The sequence below is a fragment of the Ambystoma mexicanum genome, chromosome 10 (genome assembly GCF_040938575.1).
Source record: "Ambystoma mexicanum isolate Mex_15411 chromosome 10, UKY_AmexF1_1, whole genome shotgun sequence".
Lineage (NCBI taxonomy): Eukaryota > Metazoa > Chordata > Amphibia > Caudata > Ambystomatidae > Ambystoma > Ambystoma mexicanum.
In genome coordinates, this window is record NC_090932.1 from 698,414,349 (window position 1) to 698,436,796 (window position 22,448).

The 22,448-nt window shown below is 43.3% G+C and overlaps 1 protein-coding gene across 1 annotated transcript in view; it reads left to right on the plus strand.

The window, feature by feature from the left end:
- The window catches only part of ITM2C (integral membrane protein 2C), a 261,271-nt gene that overhangs the window by 100,562 nt on the left and 138,261 nt on the right, over nucleotides 1–22,448 (plus strand). The window contains exon 2 of the mRNA XM_069618310.1: nucleotides 6,534–6,671. Within this exon, the coding sequence (XP_069474411.1) occupies nucleotides 6,534–6,671 (138 nt within the window). The remainder of the gene's footprint in view (nucleotides 1–6,533; nucleotides 6,672–22,448) is intronic.

Genomic DNA, 22,448 nt, shown 5'->3' on the forward strand with positions numbered 1-22,448 from the left:
GATAACAGGCATAATGAGAAGTTATTTGTTTTTTGTAATTCTTTTTTTTACCATTTGGCAATTTATTTTGAAAACGTCAGTCACCAATGTTCTTGTGCATTCAGATAGTCACATTTAATATGAACTTATAATAACTCATACGAGCTACATATTTTTATTAGCGCGTTAATTCCAGAATTGGAATGAATTCCGTGTTCATCCTTCTGCTGTGCGGTCCGTTCTCTGAAATAACTTGGATCTGCTGCCACCTACTGGCAATTTAAAAATATGCATCAAATGCTGTCTAAATGCAAACTCGTCAACGTGTATTATTCATTCCCCGTGTTGTGTGTGTCAATCTAGCACAGCCGTCCGTGGCATCTACCATACACCGTTACCGTGCCCCGGTCATCTCAGTTATATGCCTTTTGCCAGGATGTGTGGCGAAGTCCTTACTTCATGTTTTCAGCTGTATTTCAATTTTTTAGTTTAAAGAACTTGGGTCTCATAGCCTTGAGAGAGTTAAGGTACATTCCAACAGGATTTGTTTTTGGCATCAATGGTGATTACAGAAAGGCGCTTTGTCGCTCGGCCCTGTGGGCAGCGTGGACAAAAGCGCATCTGATTGTACTGGCACTTTGTGTGAGTGACTCCTGGAGTGTGTTTTGGCTACACCAGGCACTGGGTGTGTTTGGCAGTTCATGCCCCCTCAGAGGTGACATGCCCAGCTAGCGTGCATAGGTTCTTGGTGTGAAGGAGCACAGTCGTCACCAACATCTAGAGGGGCCATGATTGTTTGGGAACTATCAGAGGCATGCATGCATGCGTTCTGGTGTGCCTGTATTTGCAGTTGCCCAGAGGCACTCCAAACTACCCAACAGGGTTCAAGTCCTGAAAATTAGAGTGGGTGTACTCATTAACATACGCAATGGGATGTGACGTCGCCAGAAATTAGTATATCAAGGTGAAATTATTAAGTTGCACACAAACACTTCGTATAGAATTAGAATCACCCCAGAAGGTGGGACCACAGCCCCTATACGTACAACAATAGGTGTGAAACAGGGCTGTAACCTCGCGGCTACCTTATTTAATTTATACCTATCCGATCTCGGTGAAAATTGGGAAAAGGGCGATTTGTTTTCTGTTAAAGTGGGGAGTATTCATTTGAAATGGATTGCATTCGCTGATGATATTATTTTGTTTGACCCTACTCCAGTAGGGCTCCAAACCAAACTCTCATTATTTGAGAATTTTGCAAAAGCACATAATTTGACACCTAACCCAGTAAAAACTGCCATTATGACCTTTGGAGTGAAATCAAAAAACGCGAATTTTAGATGGCAAATATTGAATACACAAATTTGCCGTGTGAACAATGCTATCTATTTAGGGTATTACATATCAGCCCTTAACTCTATTAACGCATGGTCAAATATTATTAGGAATAAAACTCGACCATTGTTGTCCCAAATTAAAAGGATTTATAGCCAATACTGCAAATTCTCTTTAATCCCGCTAATAGACTTCATGACATTAAAAAGTCGAAAGTGTCATATTGTACACATTAGATATTTGTCTGTGTGACATGACTAGCGTGCTTGATAGTATACAGGGTTCTCTTTTAAAATCTGCAATGTTTCTCCCGATGTCAACTCCTAATGCCATTATTCGACATGAACTAGGTCTGGTTTCATTATCAACTCGTTGGAAATGGAGACAATTGTCCAATTACGTTAAAATTCATTATCCTCCTATTAACTCATTGTATATCGATTTAAATAAAATGTTGGGCATGCAAACTCCAAAATCCCTTTTTAATTATCAATTGAAAATGCAACAAATTTTAGATAATATAAATACAACCGTTGAGGACATGCAATATCGTCCCGGTTTTGTTAAGAAAAAACTTTTTGAAATGGATTGGTGTATTACCATTGATTTAATTAAAACCTATGTGTTGTATAAGGAATACAGTATGCATGTAAAACAGCGCATTCCACGTTATGACCATGTTTTGTTATTCCCTTGCGAAAATATCCGAAAGGTATATATTCGCTTTAGATTAAATCTATACCATACACGGGAACGGACTAAAAACTGGGAAATGAATAAATTAAATGATCGCGTGGGATGTCGATTTGTTGAATGTAATGAATCGTACGAAACGTTGAAACATTTTATACTGTACTGTCCGCATTTTAAGAATACAAGGACACTCAAATTGAGGAAATTTGCGGAAATTGAATTTGAGGACTGCCTTGAAGTTTTGTGGACCAGAATGATGCAGGGATGTCACAAACCCTTAATATATGAATTGGCAAGTTTTTGTAAACACATTGAGAATGAATTAGAGCTATTTTTGTAATTGTAAAATGATTATTTGTAATATTTTAAATTTTGTAAAGGTTCTGCATGAATTGTTGTGTATTATGAACCAAATGCAAATAAAAAAAAAAAAAAAAAATTAGTATATCAAGGTGAAATATGCACATTTCATTCAATTGGCTTTGCATAACCACCCACATTGCACAGGACGAATGGCATTTGCCTTTCATAAAATCAACACACACACAAAAAGCAAGAAAGGATATTTTCTTCTAATAGTGTTTTGGAAAACGTTAAAAGGTGTGCATGTTTTAAACTCCAAGAACCAATACAAATGTTTTTCCTGAGACTTGCAGTACCGAAATGAGACATTTCACCTTGATTTTTTTTTTTAATCAGGTTATGTAGTGCAGTGGTGAAGTGTCCGCCCTAGAAACCTGACCACTACAGGTTTGATCCCTGTGGTCGGCTTAAATTCAAAGAGGACATCCAACGTTTTTCCTTTAGCTGGGGGGACTGAGTCCACCCTCTGAATAAAGTGGGTGGACTACGCCCCTCGCGTGTCCCCTCGATTTGAGCCCTGCTACCCAAGTATGCACTGAGGTTCTGACGGATCAGAGTCAGTTGATGCATTGTTTCAGCATGTTTGTATTTGTCCATGTGTGTGTGCAAGATAACCATAGTTGAGGGGATGTATGGGGACACGTGTCAATGTTCTAAGACATTGGACATCCAAGGTGGGATAGGGTTCCTTGTCAGCTGGATATGCAGGCGCAATCAGATTTTGTTGATGGATCTGTGAAGGGAGACTTATTGCCGTGGGCCTGGACCGGTGTTATTGGGTTCTGCACTGGTAGTGAACTGGCAGCCATGAATGTGTGATGATGTTGATGAACGCTGTGGGTGGCAAATTGGGGACAGAACATACAGGGGCAAGCCAATAATTGTCTGTGAGCACTTTGCAGAGTATTCCACATTGATCCTTTTGTGGGTTTAATTGCACGTTGTGGCTGCCGGGGAATAGGATAGAAAGAGTTAAGTGGAGAAAGAGTCTTAAGGAAATTGTAAAATGAGGGGACCACTGTTAAGCAAGAACCCTGTGGGAGACTACACCACCCTTGTCCTCTTGCTATTAGGTAACCCACCTATTGGTATAGGTCTGTAGTACACAAGTTGGTAGTGTGACTGAGCAGTCAGACCTATCTCACGAGGGGTAAATGTGAGCTGTAGAGCTGTAGCATCAAAATCCACGAATACAAGTATCAAAATAACACTTACACTCAAGGTTTTCTAGTAAAATAATTATTTATTTATTGGTCTGTTTTAAATAAGAATTCTTTAAAAAGGGCAATGTGCAACAATAAAAATACACTTCAAATACTTTCTCAGAATCAAGGTCAAGCAAGTAGATACTCTTTAGAGATGCTTCATAAAAACTTCCTACACCCTGAGGTCACTTCCCTAACCATCACAGTAATGGCATTTATATTTCACTTTTGCACTTGGTAAAATTCTAAGGTTGGTAGAAAAGAAAGGTTAAAGGAAGGAAAAAGGTTAACAGGTTCTCAGAGCATGTGAGAACTTTTAAATCTCCCAGTGAAGTCTAGATAAAACCTTTTCCAGTAATATTAGTTAAGAACCAATGGATCACCTATGAGGGACAGTAAGAATCAAAGTCAATGGACTAGAAGAGTCTGCATGGAGCCAGGACAGCCAAAGTCAATTTGGAGCAAAGTCTACGAAGATGAGGCACTTCTTAGATAGCAGAAAGGCTTTCACAAAGTTAGAGAGTTTGTTGTAGAAAATCACTGTTGGGCCACAAGCTGTTACACTTGTGAAAGGTAGAGCTGAGATCAACTCTAGAAAAGCAGCTACTGCAAATCTCAATTGAGAAAAGCAAGCTACAGGCAAAGAGGTAAGTATCCCTTAGTCAGAACAGTACCTTAGTTTAGAATAAGATAATCCAACTGGATTCTGTCTTGGTTGCAGTGTTGCAGATCCTGTGTTTCTGGGCCTCAGTCGTGGGGACAAGAGAAAGGACATCTGGAGGACCCCTGCACAGCAGTTGGAGGTCGGCGGCAGCTCCAGGCTCTTTTCAATTCAGCGGCACTTCACAGTTTCAGCACACAGTAAACACAGTAAACAGCACCACCGCGGATCCTGGACACCCATTTGGCTTCCTTGACCCTTTGAGTCCAGCACTCTGGTGAGGTGACTCAAGCTGGGTTGTCCTGCTTGAGGAGGGTCCTCAGGAGACTCCTGGAGCTTTTGGCCGGTTTACAGCATTGCACTCAAATATGGATTTCTCGACCCCTGGCACTCGGTTGCAGCATCAGCAAAGAAGTACAGCCAGTTGGGGAAGGTCTTCCAGCAAAGTTCGTCTCAAATTAGTTGGTCCCACTAACTCAAGGGAAGAAGTTGTCCTCTCCGGAGCTTCTCAAGTCGATTCGGAAAAGGAGTTTGAGCACAGCAGCAGGGCTTCACCGGGCAGTTCAATGGTCTAGGAGGATGCAGCAAGCTTCTCTTCACAATTCCTTTGTCGGATGTTTCGTCCAGTGGCCGACTCTGTCTTCAGTCCAAGAAACCTCGCCTTTTATGCAGGTTTCTTCCATTCATGCACAGCCTAGCTGTCACTCACACAGCATAGTGGCTTTCCTGCATGGACAGCCTGCCAGCCAATCAGGACTGGGTGCATTCAGGTAACCAAGGAGACTAAGGACAGGGAGTTTCGGACACCTCCCTCACTTCCAGCCCTGCCAGACACACTGGAGCCAGAGGCGGGTTTCAGTACTGCAGCCTGCCAAAGGCAAAATGAACAACGGGCTTAAACCTGGTTTGGCACGCAGAGTAAAACCCAAGAAAGATCTCACAAACAAGACATGGCAAAAAAAGAAGACTGGGCCATTTTGACACAATGGTCACCCATGGGTGCTATGTACTGCAGCTGAGGATTCAGCCTGCGGTAGAAAAGCACAATGGTAGCAAAATGAAACCACTGCCACCAGCCATTTAAAGTAGTGAGCGTAACATACATTTTTTTTACATGAGTAAGGAGAAAAAGGGGCGACTAAGTAACTCTCCAGCACTCCACTTCAGAGTTAAAATTAAAAAGTCCTAAAGTCCAGCAAAAGAGCTGGGGGCCTCTAGGGTTGAAGGGAATTAGCACAGAAATGAGAATTATCCCTAACAGCCACCACACCAACAGTCCTTATCGAACCCAGTTTCTTTCCTGCATCTAGGGACCGGTTGATGGCATTTGACCAGGGGATATATGTTTTAAGGTTTATATAATGGCAAATGGAGTCAATATAGTCGTACGTTATGTAAGCGCAGATGGCTTTGAAGGTGCCTCCAATGATGCTATTTGTGGGACCAGTAATGATTCCATGTGTCATCACGATGACAGCAGGGATTTCATTGATGATGTCACATGCGCCATTGATAGCATCGTGTTTGGTATCATTTGGGATGTCTGCTATAATGACATTTGGCGGGCAGTGCATAGCAACTTTCCTTTGTGTTGATTGTGATGTAGATTAATACTGAGACACAGTTAGGAACTGTGCAATGACCAATCAGAGACAGAGAACACGAACACACAGATGCTGCTCACATATATATATACAAACACACACACACACACACACACTCTCTCTCTCTCTCTCTCTCTCTCTTATAGTGGCTAGACAAGTACGTAAAATAGCGCATATATAAAATACTGCCAATAGTGAAGCACCCTTCGCAATACAGCAACTCATCGTGTGCATCATAGGCCTGATTTAGAAACACATTTTTCAACAAGAAAATCCCATTGAAAAACACTTTGCAAATCAAACCCTATGGTATGCAGTGATTTTAACGAATACAAAAAAACGAATGGAATTTTTAACGAACCCAAAACATCCAAAAAGAAAAAATAATGTTTTTTTAAAACTATACATATGTAGCTGGGAATGGGACTAGTAGTTTTGGGGGTGGGGAAAAGTATGAATAAAAAAGGGGTGGCCCCCTCCAAAAAGCAAAGAAAAAAATATGTTCTTTTTTTTAGACATTTTTGGTTCGTTAAAAATTCCTTCATTGTTTTGTGGTTCATTAAAATCACACGTAACCAAGCCCTATGTCGCCATGTATATCTTTATCAGCACATTATCTTTGATGCAAGTTATTGCCACGCGAGAGGGATTGTTCTGGACATGATGTCTGTATGTTTGATTTTCTTTCCACAGGAGGAGCCGCCTCTGGCCGTGCAGACCAAGAGGTCCTCCCTCAGCGGGGTCTGCTACCTGATCATGGGCCTGTTCGTCATACTCCTGGGCCTTGTGTTCGCATCCATGTACGTCTACAGATATTTCCTCATCTCTCAGGTACGGCGCAGTAACCGCACATCAGCATCGCTGATCACTGACATGTATTTTGCATGTGTGTTACTAAGGAAGCAATCAATGAGTGATCCTTCAAAGCGTTCTTAATATATTTTGAAAACTCATTCTTAATGTCCACTAAAATGAACGCAAAATTTACTGCAGCTTAAAATTAAACCTTAATTCACACAACACTATTTAAAAAACAAAAACTTGCTTTGCATTTAAGGTGGTGTGCACCAATGCGATCGTTAGGGGAGTCCTGAGAAGTTGCGCTGTAGTGTGAGTTAAGGTTTAATTTGTAGTGCGATGACCCCTGTGTTGGTACCTTACCATTCCCACTCCAATTGGCAGCGCTTGTAGATTTTGATTTCTTTGCCTTGGGACTGAGTGTTTGTACCATAACATTGACCTTCATGATACCTGTATGCTTTGTTTTTCTATTGCTAGAGAACGCATCTGATTAAAAAACATCCTCTGATTTATAAATATTGTTATAGGTGACAGCGACTCCAAACAAAACAGCTGACCTTTACATATTCGTCTCTAGATATGATATAATATGATATGATAGGTTATTTATAACGCGCTTAATACCCAGAGGTTTCTAAGCGCGGACTGAACCTGTGTTGCTCCGTGTCTTCTAGTTTCCATGTCGAGCACGCTGCCGTTGAGCTATCCTCCTGGGACAATTTGAGTTAATCCTTGAGATGTTGGAACTTAAATTGCCTAAAGTGCTATCAATTTCCAAACACTTGAAACATTCCTGTATGCTGCTCATTCAGTCCATAGGTACAGCCTATTGATGAAACCAACCAAAGGATGGATTAACGCGGATGTCCTTTGATATCTAAACATTTGCTAGATGCTATTTTTAATTCTCAGGTTTTATACGGAGGGTAAGATGGCTCAGCAGGTTTAATGCTCGTTGGTGTGATCTGTGTTTGATCTGCAGGTTTCTGGTTCAAAAACCGGCAAAGACACCTCAGCCTTTTATCTTTCTGAGGTCCATAAATGAGTATCAGTTTCGATTGGGCACTGTTAGGCAGAATCATATGCAGTACCCTTTGGGAACACTACACACAATTAAGACTACAAGTGTTGGTACAAGCCTGCACTACACAGTAATGTGGTAGCAGTGGCTGAGCAGCCAGACTTATCTCAAGAGTAAAGTGAGCAGTACAAGAGGTTACACAAAGGGACAGCAATCACGGTGATTCAAACAAACACTCAAGGTTTCTTGGTAAAAGAATATACATTTATTTACACAGTTAGTTGGAAAACATTCCACTAGTAAGAGCAGCTCAGTATCAGAATCTAATATACTACAATACACAACCAATCAGTTTCTGAACAAGTTCAGCTCCCCTGAAGTGGGAGCAAAATGGCACATCAGTTACTTTAAAAAGGGGTAAAAAGACAAGGTTATAAGAATCAAAGCACAAATACTTTCAGAGGTAGGGCAAATAGTTTCAGTTCACTACAACCAGCAATTCAATTCAATAGGCCTGGGCCAAAGTCAATGGTTCAGAGTCTTGGATAGGATAGCACAGTTCTGGTAGTAAACGGTTACGTCTTTGCCACGGTTTTTAGAAGTAGTTGGTCAGACGAAAAGTTATATGTCGGTTTAGGGAAGGACAAGCCTTCAAAGTTGGGAATGTTTCACAAACTTTCACCGCGGCAGAAAGGATTTCTTGTCCGCACTTGCACAGTACCTTTTAAATGAAGAAGAGCTGTAGCTGAGGCAGTTGTTCCTGGCAGTTCCTGCAGATCTCGCTGTTCCGAGCTTCAGTCGTGGGGACAAGAAGGAGGACATTGAGAGGTTCCTGCACTGCCCAGGCAAGAGGCCACAAGCTTGGCAAAACGTCGGTTTAAGGTGTGAGTGCCTTAAAGACCACAATCTGGTATCCTTCTCACTGGCTATCTGGTTTTTAACAGCACTCTGAAGAAAATTCGACCAGTATAGAGACAGTGTCCAGGTGACTTGCGAGTTGGTTGTTCCTACCAAACTCAAGGGAAGAAGTTAACCTTGAAGGGCTTCTCTGTCGATGGAGTTTCAGGCAATTCGGACCTGCAGCAGGGCTTCACCGGTGGACCGGGAGTTGGAGCAGTCGTCTTCCTTCAGCTCGTCTTCGGTTCTTACGTTCCAGTGGTCGACTCTGCTTTCTAAGTCTCAGAGGCCTACTTTTAAACAGTTTTCCCCCATTCATTCCAGCCTAGCTGTCACTCACCCAGCAAGGGGGCTGTCCTTGCCGGACAGCCAGCCGGCTAATCATGCCAGAGTGCATTCAGGTCTCCTAGGAGACTAAACACAGGGAGTTCCGGGCACCTCTCTCAGATCCTGTCCCCCCCAGACACTCAGGCGCCAGAGGAGCGATTCAGCACTGAAGCCCGCCAAAGGCCAACGAACAAAGGGACCAAACCTGGTTTGGCGCGCAGAGACAAACACTAGAAGGACCTTTCCAAAAAGAAACAGCGAAAAAAATTGACCGGAGTCTGTTTTTACAGATAGGTCTTGGGCGCCATATTGAAAAACATGGCTGCCCTGATTTTTAGCTACCGGTGTTCGCGGTCGGGAAAAATCATGGTAGTTTGTTCTAAAGCACTGCCACCAGCCATTTCAAGAGGGAAAGGATAACATTTGACTGTTACATAAGTGTTTAGACTCAGGGGATGCTAGGCAACCCCTCCAGCACTCTATATGAAGATAGTGTGTGCTGGGTCTGTAAATTTAAAAAGACTAGTAAAGTCAATTTAACATCACATGCTCTGGGAGACAGTAGTCAGTCCCAGAGAAGGTATTGAAACCTTGGGAAGTCTGAAAGACATCCCTGTCCCACTGCACTGGAGGTGCTGTGTGACACACATGAAACAGATGATGCCTATGGAGTTGTTTTAAAACTCCATATCCAAGAAACACAAAAGTAAAACATCTCATCAAAATACATGAAAGAGTGGGAAAAAGGCTCACACTCTTTCCAGGTAAAAATTAAAATCCTAGAAATCCAGCAAAGTTGCTGGAGGTCTCAAAAGGTAAGGGAAATGAACACATTCTTGAGAATTCTCCCTAACAGGCAACAAAAGTAATATATTTAAATATGTCCTATGTACAGCATTTTAGATTAAAGTGCTATATAAAATAAACCAAATAATTATATGGAGTAGACCATGCCAAATCAGCGTCAGAGCAATTCCCATGATAGTCCAAAGAACAAAAAAATGGGAGCCACAACTAAAGGTGGCTCATGACAGGGGCTGAAGAAGGCAATGTTTAGGAAATACCATGAATTGTGCAGAGGACGTAGGGCCAAGAACGAACAAAGTGCCAATCAAAGAACCACAATCCAGCAATGCTTATTGAAAGAGTGAAAAACAAATAGCAAACTGCTGTGGCAATTATACAAATGTCAGCCTTCTCCAGAATACGAAAAAGAGAAATAAAGTGTAGCCCAGTGAATGAAATATGTGACAATTACCCTTTAGTCAGAGACAGTAGGCATGGCGCTCCACTCAAATCTGTCTGATGGTGTGCCTGGCTGAAATCAGTTTAAACTGGGTGGCTGGCTTCCTACAGGACAGCCATACCCCAGGTGATTGTCAGCTCCATAGGAGTGAATAAATGGGTTCCAGCATATAAGGTGAGGATTTTTGGACCACAGGCAGAGTCGACCACTGGAACTGGAAATCCACTGCAGAAGACGAGCAGAAACACCTGCAGCACCTTCAAGAACCAAAAAAGTACCAGTGAAGCCCTGTTGCTGTGCTGACCCCGTTTTGGGAAGCTCACACAAGTAAGACTTCTTCCTTTCGGCTGGTGGGATCAATCAGCCCCAACACCCTCTTCGATTTGGGTAATCCCACGATTTTACCGGGCTGCAGAACACCAATGCCTAGGGTACCTGGACCCTTTCCGAGTGCATCATCTTAAACCAAATGAATCTCGCTGAAACTTCACAGAAATCCTTGTGGACCTCCAGAAATTGCAATTCTCTTCCAAAAGTCCCCTCACCAGAGTTCAGGACGAAGTAACTGAGGAGTATCGAACCAGCGATATCTGTTCTTTTTTGGCACTAAGAAAAAGGCACCAAAACCACAAACCACTGCTAGAGTGTGCTGAATCCTTTGCTGATGACCCCCTCTCTCGATGATTTCTTCAGAATTCCACTGAAGGTTCCCCATTTCGTCACCACGACCAATGAGCAGGAAACCAGGTCTTCAATGCTGCATCAGAAAGGCGACTAGCTACATTTTCAATGTAACTCTTCAGGTACTGGGAGGCTTGGGTTACACTTACCGTGGGTCATTTTTGGTGCTCCTTTGCTTTGGGAGTGCTGTTTTCCACTTTTGGGAGTTTACCTCAACTCCCCTGTGCAGGCCTTGCAGCCTGTATACCTACAGGAAGGCTCCTATTGAGTTCCCGTGCTTTCTACATGAACAACTGACTGGTTACTTAACTTTTCTCTGAAGATTGTCATCAGAACTGGTGCTGTACATTTGACTGCGGCTTTGCTGGTTTCCCAAAAGTCCATCTTCTTACTCCTACTGGCTTGGGCATTGCTTGTTCCTCCACAACTTGAACTGTGAACTCATTTCTAGTTAGGGAACAGACTTTGTATACTATTCTTGGAGAGTGTTACATTGTTACTAACCAGTTGCAAGCTGTGTTCTGTCTAACGTTTCCTTCCCCTTAAACTGAATTTTGCAAAGGTGATACATATGAGTGTTTTTACTGACCTTAACTGAAGTCACTCCGTGTGTGGATATGAGGAGCCTGAGTTGTAAGGGAAGAAACCATGATTTAATTTAAAGGTTGTTACATCACCAAAACCCTGCTAGTAGGCCATAACCCCTACTCCCAAGTCAAGAGCTTAGTTCTAACTTACTAAGTGGATCAGAAGGTGGAGCGGGTCTTCAATGGTCTGCCAATCCCCTTTTACCTCCTTCGACTGTACCTCAGTTACCTCCTACCATGACCCCGTGTGGGGACAGTTTTACTGAAGTCTGACTTCATCAAAACCATACAAATGAGACAGAACACGACTCCAATCTTAGTATAAGGCTGTACCATCTGAGTTCATAGTAGCAGGAGGAGCAGGAGGCAGAGGGCTGTAGAATCAGTACAAATGAAATTGTAATACAAGCTGTCCAAAGAAACACTGAAACACTATGTATTGTAAAAATAAATGGTTTATTTAAATACAAGTAGGCCCAGATAAATCTTGGGGGAAATAAGTACTATCACATTATATATCACCACATTTATAAAAACACATTATGCTTGAAGGTACACAGACCAAAGCATATGACCTAATTTGGGACACCTAACAGGAGTTCTAGGGAAGTCAAAACCAATAGTTACTTTTAGATTACTTTCAGTAATACCAGGGTTGTCGACGCTAACAGATGTACTGCGACACTGAGCAGGAAAATCACATAGTAATATGAACTGGACAGTATACTTTTTTGATCTAGTGACACACAGATTCTAGGAATAGTATAAACCCATAGCTCTGATTCAGGATAACAAAGTTATTCTAGGGGAGTTGGACCTTGGGGTGTAATATTCAATTACAGTTGCTTTTCAGTTCACAGACTAATGGAAGCAATGACTCTAACTTATTTTCGGATAACACAGTTATACTCAAGGTTAGTAAAACCTACACACTTTTAACAGGAGCTATAAGCAACTAAAAGGCAGGTATAAACAAAAGACTGTTTTTGTGTCTGTCTACAACATACCAGGTAAAGCAAAACCCAGTGGTAAACTTTATGAATGACTCAAAGTTATACTAGCTAGGTAAAACCTAATGCAGACTTATTCTGGACAGGCTAACGTCAAGTCAGGAAAAGCAAAACCCAGTTGGGGACACTCATACAGTTATCCTAACAGGAATAATAAAGTGAAACCAACAGCATTACTTTTGGGAAGAAGCACAAACAAATCACAGGTGAGTAATTTAACCTGAAATATAATTTTCAGAATAGTGTAACACACATTCAAGGTAAGTAAGAACTTTAGTAACTGTTCACTCTCAGAATTACAGTTACCAACCAACCTCTTTTGCAAGTAAATTTTTTTTTTTTTCTTTTTTTTTAAATTACTTGTGTATAATCAAACAAGATTTTTACAAGAGCTCAAGAGAAGAAGGAGAGTGAAAAGCATCACCAGGGGAACAAGGACTAAGCTTCCACCCATAAAGGGATGCTGCGTCAAATGGCAGTGGTCAAAGTAATTTTTTGGAATGCTAAGTTCAACAGTTTAGCTGACGCCGTATGCCATCTTGTCTTGTCCCCAGTAATTAAGCGGTTCCACCAGATGCCTTCATTGCTTGCAAACGAGTTAGCAGTCAGGGAGCTGAAAAAGGCCATCCTTTCTTGGTGTAGAGCAGGACAGAGCATTAGCAGGTGTCTGATGGATTCTATTTCTTCAGCGTTTTTGCAAAGTCTACAGGCTTTTGTCGTGGATCCTGTCCTGATCGCCAGAATTTCCTGCGTCGGGAGAACGTTGAGACGGGCTTTTAGGAAGGTTCTCATTAAGGCTTTGTTGGGATATCGTTTGCAATATGCCATTGGTTCTTTCAATTTGTTGATGTTCATTGGAAGATGGGCTAATAATTTATTACCAGTTGCTTTTTCGATGGTCAGGATCCAATCTGTACACTGTAGTTTGGTTTTAATCCTAACAGGATTGTACTTTAATTCTTCTTTGGTACAAGCGATTTCCTCCAGTTTCAAATTTTGGTCCTGAGCCCATTTATTCATCGTTTGGTTATTGCCCTTCTCGATCTCTTCGGCAATTATTCGATAGATTTCTAGGCTCTCCGGATGGATGACTTTCCTGTACAGATATAGAGTTGCGATGTCCACCACCACTTTTAGGGAGACAAGACCGAGTTCCCGTCGGATCGGGGCTACAGCAACGGAGTTAGGTAAACCCAGCACCGATCTCCAGATAAAACCTTCGAGTTTGAGCCAGAGGCCCTGAGGAATAGACGGGGTGGCGTCCATGCCGTAAGTCAACGAGGGGATAATCTTGGCCTTGTAAAAGTTGATAGCTGGTTGCAGAGAGAATTTCCCGTATTTCCGATCAACAGCTCTCAATTGCGCAGCTAGATTCTTAGCCTTCGCCCATAGGTCATTTTGCAGGTTCCTGGCCCACTTTGTGCTGTCGAGTTGGATTCCGAGATACTTGAACGACTCGACCACTTCTATTTTGGTGTCGTAGAGGAGCCAATTGAAAGCCACTTTCTTTTTGGTGCCTTGTTTTTGGAGAATCATTATCTTGGTTTTCGATTTATTGATTTCCAAATTGTTTTCGGTGGTATAGGTCGATAGGTTGTCTAGTTGTCGTTGCAAACCGATCTGGGTCTGATCAAGCAATATTAAATCATCCGCATATAGAAGTCTAGGCACCTGAGTGTTGCCTATTTTCGGAGGAAAGGATCTGGTTTTAGATTGGGACTCTTTGAAATCTCCTAGGAATGATATGAACAGAGCAGGGGCCAGGGGATAACCCTGTTTTACTCCTCGAAAAGTCGGGATAGAGTTAGACATTAGGCCTTGATTATTTAGGCGTACTTTTATACTGGTTTCGGAGTGAAGTTTGATTATTGGGTCCAAAATGGTCGCAGGACATTTCCAACACTTAAGTTTGGACCATAGTTTGGACCTGTTCACTCTGTCAAAAGCAGCCGACAGGTCAACGAACGCTAGGTAAATCCGTGAAGATCCAGTCATAACTCTGTCTTTGAGTAGGTTCAAGCACAGAATATTTGCACTCGTACTTGCATTTTTTTTAAATCCAGTTTGGAGAAAATCTGAACAGCCAGCAGTGGCTGCCCATTTGCGAAAATGATTCAGTAGGATTGTAGCAAAAACTTTTCCAATGGCATCTAACAAGGCTATTGGCCTGTAATTCGAGGAATCGTCTCTGGCTCCCTTTTTAAAGATCGGAACGATCAAAGCTTTTGACCATGAGTCCGGAATGGTTTTACTTTCTCGGCAAACTTTAAAAATTGAGCAGATAAGGTTCGCCCATTCCTCTGGATTTTGTTTGAGGTCGCAGTTAGCGAGCCCGTCAGGCCCCGGGGCTCTCGATGGTTTCAATTTCAAAATAATTGATTTGATTTCGTCGATTTCTATCTGGTCGATCCAGGCTGAATCTTTTTGTTGTTCTGGTTCATAGGTGTTTCCTTTGACTGGCTCGAACAGTTTTCGAAAATGGTCGGTCCATTTAGCTTCTGTAACTGGGTTTATCATCTGCGAGTTTTGAAGTTTGTTCGGTTTATTGATTAACGACCAGAAGACGCGGGGCTTTTTATTTATCAGAGCCTTCAACATCGCCTCTGCGTCAGATTGGTAAAGTAACTCTCTGGAGTTTCTCAGCCATTGTTTATAATGTCTTGTTTCTATGGCAAGGTTTTCCCAGAGTGCCGGCTGATTCTTAGTTACTGCGTCTCTCTTTAGTTTTCTTATAGATCGACGTTTGGTGACTAAGACTGTGTTGTATTCGTGGGTGTGCTGAGTGGGAGGATGAGTGCTGATTTTTCTCGGTTTCTTAAACGGAAGAAGAAGCGGAATGTAGCTCGATCTTGCCAGGTCCGTTCTAGATGTAGGATCAGACATTTGGATGGAAAAAAGGTCATCAACTTTTTGGACATCAGAATCAGTCATGCGTAAGCGGGTGTTTTGAGAATTCGTCTCAATGGCGGTGTCATAGTATTGAGGTGTAGGACGATTGCTTTTGCAGAAAACGTTGAGTAGATTGTGGTCACTATACTTTGTTTTAATGACTTCGAAGGCAGTTATATTGTAAAAAACTGATTCAGAGGCAAAGATGTAGTCGAGGGTAGTAGAGGACCCGCTGCGTTCCCAAGTCGGAATCAGCGAGTTTTGCTGCGTAACAGTGGCCGCATTAAGCAGATTTCTGGATTTCATGATGGTGTTCCACGCCAGACCTCTAGTTGAAGCAGATGATTTTACCGAGTCCAATCCTTCTGGCTCGCTGGATGGTAGGCAGTTAGCATTCAGGTCTCCGCAAATCAGAATGTTTGGAGATTTGTATTTGATTGCGATCTCATCGATGATGTTTGCCACTTTATCGCACATGTTCACTGTAGAGATCTTTTGCGGATTCCAATATATGTTTATGATAGCTACCCGCTCTGCTGTGTTTGAGTTGTAAAAAACAGGTGTAGAATTCCATGTGGTCATCACTGCCAGAATTTCATAGCTACAGGTTATAACTTCTGTGATGGTTATGCCAGATCCTGTTTTAATCGCTGTTAGTAAGCCAGAAGAAGGACGGCCCAGGGGACCTTTAAATGCCGGGGAGATTTCGATGTGATAGCCATCTAAATCAGGTTTTTCCCGAAGCCATGTTTCCTGAAGGCATATGATGTTGTGTAAGCCAAGATCATGCGAGTCAGGCCTAGTGAGATGCACGTGCCCTCTGGTGTTCCAGGATGCTATACTTACAGTATCACTCGCGTCTATTGAGTCTGCTGAGTTGGGGGAGTGTTTCTTCATCAATGTCCCCCCAGATGGTTGCTATCTTTTGTCTCCTGATGTTAGGATAGAGCGGAACCAGGACCATTTGCTTTCCTTTGGAGTTTTTTCAGAAGCCATTGGAGACCGATCTGCATGTTTCTCTGTGGCTTTTCGAATAGGTACCGACAATCTCTCATCTTGGATACGATTTCGATGGCTTGTCGAATAGAATTGTTTATGTTCGTAATCTTGTTTGGTCTTGTCGTCCTCTCTGTAGGCTGTTTTCTCGCCTCTCCTTATGGTGTGTCTTGAACAAGCATTTGGAGTGGAGCCATATGGTGTAGAACTGTTGATTTTTTGCGGTTTATTAGTAATTAGACGTGGACTTCTTTCCCTTCTTGTTGCTCCGTACAGGTCTTCTATTCGGGATTTATATCTATAATATCTTCTTGGGGAATGAGTGTCTTTTTCTTTTTGCCGATCGTTTCGGGTTGAGGATGTCATCTCATAGAAGTTAAAACCCAGGTAGGCAAGCTCCCCATATGTTTCTTGTGAGAGTTCGACCATCGCATGGGATTTAATGTGGAGAAAGGCTTTTGCTTTATTCATTCTGTGGTAGGGCTCTATAAGGGTAAAGTCGTCTGATTTTAGATTCTTCAGAAATTTCACCTTTTTTAATATTTTAAGGACTGTGTTTCTGTTCAGGATCATATAATGGTCACTAGTGCTTTTTTGTTCAATTTTGAAGAGACGGGTCAATTCTAGACGCCGGTCACTGGTGCTTGTATGTTCCTTCCTTGGGTGGGTCACAGGAGGTGTTCTTCTGTTTGATCGATCTCTCTTAAGAGATGAATCCTTTTGCTCTTTCGGTTCAGTTACGAACGCTTTTGGTTTGGCGATTTTGTCTGCTTGTATTTTGGTTGTAGTATTAATACTTACCCCAACTGGGGTCTGGCTCGAGCTTTTCGGAGTGACTAAGGGCTGATCGATTGGTCTTGTTGGTAGCGTCGGGCTTTCGTCAATTGTGACCAAATGCTGAGTTATCTCCATCAGAGAGCTTTGTGTTATGAACTCCTCTGTAGTTTTTGGCGACGTAGTGCAGCAAATAACTGATTTGTTAGGGTTTTGAGAACTGGAAGGCGTCTTAACAATTTCTTTCCTCAAGTCTCTTTGTTTAGTTTGTGAGGACATCAGGGGGTCCAAAGCCGAGACAGTCCGTGATCCGTTGGAGTTAGATTCGCTGACCGTGGTGATTTTTAACAAAAGCTTGTCTTTTGGGTCTGATATTACTTGCTGTGCTGCAATTTCTGCTCCGTTATGATGTAAAGAAGCGGCCGCTGGATGCTGGGACGGTTGTTCCGTTTTGTTTGAAAATATCGGGGCCGCTGCGAGCGGGCTGGAACGTACTTCGGTCTGCGTGACTTTTTCGAAGGTTGTTGCCGACGGTTGGTTCAGATGCTGAATTAGACCTTCTAGTTTATTTAGTTTCGAATCCCACAGTTCGTTCTGGGCCTTGTTCCTTTGATCTAAAGCTGTAATATAGCCTTCTACGAAGATCAGTTTCGAATGCATCATTGCCGTTAGTACTGAGTTGTCCTTCAGTGTATCGTTGATCGATTCGTAGAGTTTTCCGAATGGCGCTAAGGCTATTGTGATTGCAGACATGATTATAGGAAGATCAGTTTTTTTGGCTGGAGAATCCTTGTTTCCTACGTTATTTATTTCGCTGAGTCTGCGATTTTTTGGAGGAGATGGGGGCCGCGAAGAGTGTTGGATGAACGAATCAAGAGTTTCTGAAAGCACTTCCGTTTGGGTCTGGCCGTCGTCAAAATTTAAGCGAGCTGGAAGGGGACGAGGCTCTGGTATTGTCAGAGATGGATTCCTGCTGGAATCTTGGCCATAAATCGGTGTTGAGGACAGTTGTTTTTCATTCGGCGGCCCCGATTCTTTGTTGGTGTTCTGATTATTTGCTTTCGGAGAAGTTTCTGTAGGCACTAGGTTATTTTGGTTGCCAGATGCCGCGGGATCTTCTTCGTTTAGCGGTCGAGGTGCAGTTTCCGTTTCGTTATTGGGGTCCTTGATCCGTTGCACCTCTTTATTAATATCTACTGCAGATTTTTGTGGTGTTTTATCCGAGCCAGAAATCTTAAGGGTCTCTTTTGATCCTAGTAATTGAGTTTGGATCGCTAATTGGATCTGAGCCTGGTTTGGTATCTATGACATTAGTTTCCTTACTTTGTTTACCGGTGGAAGGTCTTGAATTGCTTCCAAAATTTCCGCATCGGATAATTCGTTTGTCTGATCCAGCTTTCTTTTATATTGTTTGTTGATAAAATCCTTGAGTGCGCTGGAGAGCAGTGGTGTCGGTAAATTTTGCTTCCCTGGTTTTTTGGAGTTGGATTTCTTCTGTTTCACATTTGTTATGGACTTTTTTTTCTTTTTCGATTTTTGTTTTAAGATCTCGCCACCGTGATTAATTTCACGTTCGGAGCCAGGACTTTGAGTTGTGTGACGCAAAGGCAGAGTTAGCCTTTTTTCTGAGTGAGAACCGTCGCTGGAGGGACCAGGTTTCACCAGGGGGTCCTTTAGGGTCTCACTGGGCATCGCAGTATTTTTGCTTCGTTCGTAGGTGGAGAGGCGCTGGAAGGAGCTTCACAAGGTGGACACCAGGGGGTAGTGTGGAGTATGTCTTGGAGCCTTGGCGAGGTGTGGACATGGACCTGTGCTTCCACTACCATTGTTGATGCAAACGTTCCCGGGACTGCTGGTGTTGGAACGACCTCCGCGGCGCCTCCCGGCCCTAGCTGCTGCACGTCGCAAAGCAGCATAGAGGAGGCAGGGGCGTCCTCCGGGACCCGCAGGGGAGACCCCACTTCCGCGCCCAGTGGCCGCGCGACCAGACCCTCCACCTCCCGGCCTCCAAGGATCCCGAGCGTTCCGCCTCCCAGAGGGCTCGCACCCACACCCACGCCCAGAAACCCCTGCTCAGGGGCCTCACCCTGTCGCCCTCCGGCGGCCAGAACCGAGGCACCCCTCGCCCCGCAAGGGAGACGGGAAGGCAGAGGCAACTGGGCGGGTGCGAGGCCGCCGTCCGGAACCAGGCGCGTCCCCAACAGAGCCTCAGGCCGAGGGGGCAGTCGGAAACCCACCGAGCCCTCCGTGTCCGCCGGGTCCGCGGAAGCATCTGGAGACGGCACGCCACGACATCGGGGCTCCAAACGGCCAGGTAAAGTTTGCGGAGTTGGCGAGATGACTGTTAAGGAGACTGCTTCATGACTGTTTTTTGTGAGATTTGGTTTTGCCATTTCTTGTTTAGACAAAGAGGTCGTTGATATATTCAGGCAGAGTGGTACACCGTTACCAAACTTTGTGACTACAGCGAGCTCCGCCGTGTTCAGGACCCTGTTTATCTTGTCCAGAGATTTTGGGCACAGTGTGTTCGCTAAGCTCGAAGGATTTGTAGATTCTAGCGAGCTCATTACCGATGGAGAGATAGAGCTAGAAAAAGACATAGTAGTCTTAGGGGGGAGTCTTACCTCCTTCAGTTTTTTGACATGTGAAGATGCTTTGGACTTGTGACTCTCCAAAGTTTTTGAAGAGCTCCGCAGAGTCCGAAGCGACGCTTCTGATGTTGATTCAAATGAGGTGAGACACGGCACGGAGGTATGGGCCTGGGTCTCCTCGATAGGCTCCAACCTGGTTGTTGAATTCCTTCATGAAAAAGACAGAAGACAGGACACTAGCAGGACTTTTGCAGCAAGGATCACGGGGAAGGCTCTAGGCAAGGTTTTCCTCGTGGGTGGATGCGGTTCTGTGGATTTGGCTCTTTTTTGAGGAGCACAGACTAAGCACAGGTAAAATACCGGTAAATCCTTACCGCCTTACTACGAGGTCCCTTTGCGGGTTGGGGGATTTAATGCCTGCTTTTTGCAGGCGTTAAAACCCAACCCGCAAAGGGACCTCGGAGCTAATTACGGCACCGCGAAATTGCGGTGCCGTAATTAGCGCCTTCCCCATTCCCATAGAGCCCTATGGGGCAGAAATGGGAATGGGGAAGGGTAATGATGGAAGGGGGATTTACCGCCCCTCCAACCTTGGAATGGGGCGGTAAATCCACTTTCCACCAAGGCGGTGCCGGTATTTTACCGGCATGAGCCATGGCGCTAATGAGGCCCATTGTATCTCCCCAGCACGCCACATAAGGTGGGGTGTGCCGGTTTCACCAAATAACATGTAAAAGGGATCCAAAGATCCTTTCTACCCTTCTGAGCTGTAGTTCTCTCAAGGTTAGCCAGAGAAAGTTAAAACGGGGAGCCTCTAGGGCAACCCAGCAACAATAGGCACGTATTGCCAAAAAGTTGTCAAAGAGGATAACTTTTAAAATACATTATGGAGAGTCTAAAAAATAACACCTATAAAAAGAGTAAACGACTCTGTGAGAATGGAAAGGATCCCACTCACTGAAGTATAAGGAAAAATAATCCACCAGTAAAGCAACAAGTTCCTGTGGTGACACCGGTCAGGAAGATTTATCATTACTATGAAAATCTTACCTAACCCCTCGCCAGGTTACAATTTAAACCCAGATTATCTATCCCTGGAAAGAACTTAAAATGTAACTTGAATTCAGGAAACTGACTCTCCAGTCTGAGGACAAAGACAGAGAGAGGAGGCACAGGGAAAGAGAAATGCAATATGAATATGAGAGATGAAGATATTGTCCCTTGACTCAGCTTCCCTTTCAGCATCTTCTCAGTCTGATGGTGCCAAGAAACCTTGCCTTCCAAGAGAGGTGGAGAGTGCGTATGATCCAAAGCTTGATGTGTTGAATTGGTTGGGTAAATTTGAGTTCAGTTGTAGTTTGCAAATATTGATGGGAATAATTTAGTTTGATGGGTTATGACTAGTCTCCCCCAGAATGGCTGTGATGCTGTCATGGAGGTGAATGCTGAAGACTGAAAACACTATCAAATAGTCAAGCAGGCTCATGTAGCCAGGTTTGGGAAGATCCCGACCCAATACTTTAAAAGGTTTAGAGACCATAAGACCTGGGTGTGTGAATTCCTGAAAACCATAGATGGGTGGATCAAGGCCCATAAGGTGAGCTCTTTTGAAGGAATGAGAAGTCTTTTCATGCTTGAAAGTATTTTTGATTCCTGTTCCCTAGAGCTGAGACTGCACCTTGCTGATCCCAACAAAATTGACCCCAAGAAACTGGCACAAATGGCTGATTTGTGGCTAGCCAACACGACCACTCACAAGGATACTGGGGCTGCACATAAGAAGGAAGAGGGGAAAGCACAAGAAAGAGGGAAAATACAGTTTTAATCCTACACCATCCAAAAAGGGCCACACACACCATAAGGGTAAACTCCAAGGGAAACCTCATATGCCTAGTAAACCCTATGGGTCCAAAGCAGAGGTAGGTTACCAGAAACCCCCATTCCAGAGACGCTTTGGCAAACATGTGGTTTGTATGTCTAGTGACCATGTGAAAGGGGATCCTAGTTTTTCTGACTCAACAGTATTTTTATGTGGGAGCGGTTGATGAATTGCAATTATTATCCTATAATATTTGCACTACGCCATCTCTTAAGGATTATTGAAAACGAGCTGGCCTTGAATGCCTAAAGATGATCTATGCTGAAAAAAGATGAATTTGCTATGTTAATGGTTTTTTATATATCTTGCATATGAAATGTTTTTTAGAAAGCAAATTAATTGTTTTAGTATTGTAAATATGAAATGGATTTAATAATGAATGTACAATGTTTTGTAAAGGTTTTATTAACTAAATACAAATATAAAAATGAAAAAAATAAAGGGGACCCCAGATGTAAGCGTAAACCTTCAGGGATACAATCTGTCTCCTTAGACTTCATCCCTGAGGGAGAAGCTCCAATGACAGGTGCCCACTTTCACTTACTGACTGAAGAACCCATTGGTGTTAAAACCACTGCTTCTTTAGTGTTCTTGGCTCTATGGGAACAACAGAAAATGGATGTTTATAATACCATCCCCGACAACACCAAAGAATGTTACAAGTCCAGTGTACTTGTTGACGGGCAGGTGATTCCTGCCATCAGAGACACTGGGACCAGCATAACTGTGGTGGATGAGAGCTTTTGCAAACCTGAGGATGTAGGTACGGCACCCAAAGGTCCCACCAAGCTTGCCGGAGGCCCTATCCAAATGCTGCCAATAATTCCTGCCCTCATTTAGTGTAATAACATGACTGTTAGAATTCCAGTTAGTGTGCAGTTGTCACGCCTCGGGTTCCTGTGCAGCAGC